This window comes from Cricetulus griseus (assembly GCF_003668045.3).
Source record: "Cricetulus griseus strain 17A/GY chromosome 1 unlocalized genomic scaffold, alternate assembly CriGri-PICRH-1.0 chr1_0, whole genome shotgun sequence".
NCBI lineage: Eukaryota > Metazoa > Chordata > Mammalia > Rodentia > Cricetidae > Cricetulus > Cricetulus griseus.
Window position 1 is genome coordinate 63,810,358 of NW_023276806.1, and position 5,549 is coordinate 63,815,906.

The window sequence follows — 5,549 nt, forward strand, 5'->3', positions numbered from 1 at the left end:
AACATCTATGCCACAAACACAAGGACTCCCACACTAGTAAAAGAAACATTACTACAACTTAAATCACATATTGACCTCCACACACTGATAGTGGAAGAGTGAAATACCCCACTCTCTCCAATAGACAGCTCATTTAGAAGAAAAAAAAAACAAAACAGAGAAACACTAGGGCAAATACAACCCAATAGCAAGGGTGATGGGTTTCAGAGGTCGAAATTAAGCCCTGGATCAAGGACACCTTCCAGTGGTGCTGAGACTACCTATCCAGAAACTTTTAGGGATCCAAGTCAATGCAGGACAAGCATGAGGGTCCAGAGTAACAAATAAAAGAATGGGCCCTGCTACCTACACAATCCTTTTACAGGAATTCAATGTAGTTGGTTGGATACATGCATAATTATAATACTGGGAAATAATGAATGAGTCTATAGTTATAAAGTATTCTGTTGTGAATGACAAGAAAGCTGCTGGATAGGGCAGAATTAGAAAATGGCCCACAACAAAGGACAACGGCCTGCTGGGGTATCCATTTGAGAGAAGTCCTTTTATGATTAGGGTCAGTACCTTTGAATGCAGTTTCTTGGCATGTAATCCACACCACACCATGTAAAGGACAATCCTGATGAACTGACATACAATTCTGTGATTATCATGAGTTATTATGAATGTAATTTCTATGTGTGCAATCTCAACCATGCAAGTTGGGGACATGTAAATGAGTGTAGTCCAAGTTGATTGAAATGAAATCCAGTTCAAAGGCTTAAGTCGCTGGGCACAGGAAGCTTCTCTGTGATTACACTATTATGTGCCTAGTAGTTTTGAATTCTTGAACCATGTTGGTGAAAAATCCTGAAGGGGATCAACCTCCATTTTCTAGTCTCTTGTTAGCAGCCTTCCATTTACAGAGCTATGTGAACTCTTCCTATCCCACCTCAATCACTCACATACCCTGCAGGGAAGCCACACTGCTCATCCGTGATGCAATCTTTCCTGGGGTGGGAGAGGCATGTGTCAGCCAGGTGCAACCTATAAATGCAGGGCCTGCCCTACACCGCCAAACACTGTGTGGCTCCTCTCCTTCTGTAAGTGAGCTCAGCTTCCCTAGGCAGGAGGCTGCTACCGGGTTTCTTCTTTCCCTCCTCTGCCTGGATCCCTCCCCTCCCCCCACCTTCCTTGCCCTGGCAACTTTGTAGCTACCTTCAACTTTGTGAAAGTTTCTTGCTATAAAATTCTTTCATTTTGTTATTCTCTACATTGTCTAAAAGGCATCTCACACACAGGTGTGACAAGATGGTACCCCACTGAGTGGCACCTTGTCCTTTCTTTTATTGCGTATGTCCCTACCTTTCTTACCTGATAGAGGCCATAGAGGAGATGGAGGCTGCTGGACAGCCCCTTCCTCTACATACACATTTGCTTCTCCAGGGTTCCAAAGCCTGCAAGAAAAGACAGCCCTCAATGTCCCAGATGGAACAAGGCATGGAGACCATCATCAAAACCTTCCACCAGCACGCTGGGAAGGAGGGAAACCCAGACACCCTGAGCAAGAAGGAATTCAAACAGCTGGTGAATAAGGATATGCCAAACTCCCTCAAGGTAAGGCCTGATCAGTGAGGGAGGAGGGTGCAGCCTGCAACAGTCAGGAAGAAAATTCCAGCACCTTCCACATAGAGGCAGCCAGGGCTCAGCATTGGACAAATTTAGATACTGACAGTCAGGAATTGAACATATGTAATGTGCGATACCCTATTCTGGGAAGAAGCATGTAGAGGAGAACCTGAAACCGACTATATGATGATGGAGACATAACATTAAGAACGAAGACAAAGCCAATACCCTGGGAACGTGGATCAAGATAAAATAGAGTCCTGGGATTGGTCTGTGCCAGGTGCAACAGAGGGAGACCTCCCTCTTTGAGGTGGTGACATTTGAGCTGAGACTTTATCCCTGGTAATGAACACACTTGAGGACAGCTCTTGACTGAATGCTGAGGGACGCTAAGCTTTAACTGGGGACTCCCAGTAGACCTGAGGGCCTAGGGTAGACAATGCATGAATCAAGAGCAGAAAGCACTGTCAAATGTCAGTAATGCTACCTGCTCAAAATACGCATAGTCACTTCTAGGTGATGGGATTCATTCAAAAGCCTTTGTGTTCTCTTTCCAAATCCAGGCAAACAGAGCCTGGAAGGAAACAAATAACATGTGGCATGGGTCCCAGTGTCAGCCAATTATTATGCCTAGCCCTGTAGACCGGTCAGCAGCCCTCTTAGAGTACCTGTTAAAGTGGAGAATGCCACTGAGGGAGATATTAGGGACAAAGAGAGTTCCCCAAAGTGAGAATCTCAGGTGAGCAACGTGCTACTTCCAGGAAGGCAGGGGGTACACAAGAGCCTCTCTAGACAAGTCTACCCTCTGGATCATCCCTCCATGACTCCATCATCTCTCTCAACATCCATGGCCAAAGCATCGGGATAGAGCAAGGTGCACTGGCCTTGAAGATGGGCTCATAGGGCTATGAAGGGGACTTAGCCAAGATGTCCCAGCCAGTGAGTGGAAGAACTGAAACTGGCTGGTGCTCTCTGCTACATCTGGGTCCTCCCACTTCACATAAGTATCCCCTACACTTTATCACAGCCTTTGAGGTCAGCAGAGCACCTACCCCTTCAAGACCCAGTAAGGCCTGTTTTCCTGAGTGCCTCCCCACTAAGTACAGGGAGGTTCAGATTCCCCCCTGTCAGGTGTTAATTTGTATGACTTCCACAACCTATAGGAACCATCCACTTTTGGGACTACAGACTCCTAAGACCTTCTTCACAGCAGATTTTATTCTCACTTGTTCGAGTGAACAATGAGGAATATTTCCAGACCCACATACAATTCTCTGACCTTCTTCTGTTTACAGTCCTAGTGTCCAAGTTGGGGGGCTGTCTCAGGAACAAACTAGAAAGTGTTTAGCACAAGCTCAGCATCTCCTCTACCATGAACACTCAGTCCATCATTTCTGTGTTTGCATTGATCCCTGAATTTGCCATCTGATCACTCAAAGTCCTCCCTAGTTCACTTCTGTGCCCATGGCCAGCACTAATAGCCAACTCTCTTCCATCCACAGAAAGTAAAAAAGGATGAAAGAGCCATGAATCACATGATGGAGGATCTCGACAGAAATAAAGATGGTGAGGTGGACTTTGATGAATTTGTAGCCCTGTTAGCTAAGGTATTGATTACAAAACACGAGGCAATTCACAAGAATGAGTCCTCACGTGGCTATGGCCGTGGTCCCAGCTATGGGCCAAGCCTCAGAGAGGGTGGCCATAGCAACTGCCACAGCAAGTAATCAGAAGGCCAAGCCCTCTTGTACCTGCCCAAACAAAGCTACAGAGAATGTTGTGTCATATATCATTGGTCGTGGAACTGTGGGATGGGGAACAATAAAGTCTTTCTGTATGCAAATGCCCTCCATGATGCTTCTGTCTTCTGGACTTGTCCTTCCCAGTAGCCTGCTCCTGCTAACAGCTCAAGCCCACCTCCCATTTCATCATAATGAAATAATCACCAGAAACTTGTCTGTCTGCTCTGAACTCCTAGGAGTCACCTGTGACCGTGTGACCATCTTGAGCTTCTGCCCTATATTTGAGTGGGAATTCCCATGTTTAGCCTGTCAATGTGGCCCTTGTCACTGCAGAAACAAAAGCAGCTGGTCTCTGCTCAGCCATTTCCAACCTAGTCCCAGCCCTTCTTCACTGTCCACAAATTCTTCTAACAGAACCCTATTCTCTAAAAAGTTTTCCTGAAATGGACCCAGGGCAGTGGTATATCTGCGGAGGAATACTTTAACTCTAGCAGTGGGAGCAATGCAGTGGCAGTGCCTAAAAACCCTTTAGGAATCAATGTTGCTTTCTGGGTGAACTTACAAAGACTACCATATCCTTATCTATGGAGGAAGGTGGTGGTGTTTTCCGTCTGATCCACCCTGGATTTTGGTTGTCTTAAAGATGAGAGGTAGGAGAACTTTCTCCACCATGTTCCCATTTTCACCTAGTGAAATCTAGGCTTTGAGGAGAGAGGATACCTAAACAACAAACACTTCCATGCCCAGAAACTACTGAGGGCCCTGTGCTGGCCCAAACAACAGCCAAGGGCTTGGTTGGCTTCTTCCTCCTTGCCTGACATTTTCCTCCTCCAGCCTCCAGGTTCTGTCCCTCATCCAAACGGTGTCCAGACTCTGCTCTTCCTAGTTTTAGACTCTAAAATTTTACTTAAATTTAGAGGGTGCCCCCTCCCTGGGGATGGATCACTGAGGATTAATTTCTCAAGAAGGAAGGGACAACAGGGATCACCAACAAATATCATGACCAAGATACAGCCACTAAAGGAACTCATAAAACTAGAGCAGGACTGACAATACCTGGGAACCCAGGCTGTGAAGATGCTCAGGTTCCTTCTCCTTGGTAAGCAGCCATATTGACACACTCCCTTAGCTCCTTCCACTAGCAGTCCTCAAGAAGCCCTGACTTCTGGGCCTGGAGGGAGTCTGTGGACCATGTCTCTGACACCAGGAATGTCATGTGAGTGGAGATGGGTCTGTTCCACTTGTCTGAGGGCTATGATGTCAGGTCACTCTCAATTACTGTCCCCATTTTCTTTATACACAGGCTGATGGGTAGGAAATAAAAGATTATATCCCAGGAAATAGTTCACTATGTGTCCTCATTAGAACTTCAGACCCTGTAGCCATCATGTTCATCCATGATCCTTACCTCCCAAATATTATACTGCTTCCTTAAAACACCTTGACCTTTGTTTCCAGCCCTACATTAGGCATGGTTCTCTAGAATAACAACTTAAAGAATGATTATGTATGTGTATGCGTGTGTGTGTGTGTGTGTGTGTGTGTGTGTGTGTGTGTGTGTGTGTGTGAGAGAGAGAGAGAGAGAGAGAGAGAGAGAGAGAGAGAGAACATATACATGTATGAAGAGAAAGAGGGGGCATTTATTGTAATAACTTATAGGATGCAGTCCAGCTAGTCCAACAATGGCTGCCTAGGAACCAAAAGTCTAAGAATACAGTAGTTGCTCAGTCCACAATGCTAGATGTATCAGCTGGTCTTCAGTAGATGCTGGAATCCCAAAGAATTACTGATGTCATCAAAGGATTGGATTTGTTAGCAAAGTGAGGGCAAGTAGGCAAAGAGTAAAAACTTCCTTCTTCCATGTCCTCATAGAAGCTTCCAGCAGAAAGTGCAGCCCTGATTACAGGTGGGTTTTCCCAGCCCAAGATACAGATTAAAGACCTGCTTTCCCAGCTCAAAGATCTAGATTCGAATGGATCTTCCTACTTCAACAAAGCCTTAACTGGTGTGCCCTCCATTTTTTTATTTTAGTTAATTCCAGATGTAGTCAAGTTGACAACCAAGAATAACCCCCACAGTCCTGTCCTCCTGCCTCTCTGCACTTCTATGGAGAGATTCACAGGTACACTTTCCAGCAGTGCTTGTCAAATGCACCTGAGGTGGATGCCCAGACCTTGAAGACTCTGTCCACTTGACAGA

At 45.8% G+C, this 5,549-nt stretch overlaps 1 protein-coding gene across 1 annotated transcript; it reads left to right on the plus strand.

Annotated features, from left to right (window-relative positions):
* Positions 1–1,458: 1,458 nt before the first annotated feature.
* LOC100773174 (protein S100-A9) lies at positions 1,459–3,335 on the plus strand. The gene is made up of 2 exons (XM_027392858.1): positions 1,459–1,596; positions 3,111–3,335. The coding sequence occupies exons 1-2, from the start codon at positions 1,459–1,461 to the stop codon at positions 3,333–3,335; spliced, it is 363 nt and encodes a 120-aa protein (XP_027248659.1).
* The last annotated feature ends 2,214 nt before the right edge of the window (positions 3,336–5,549 follow it).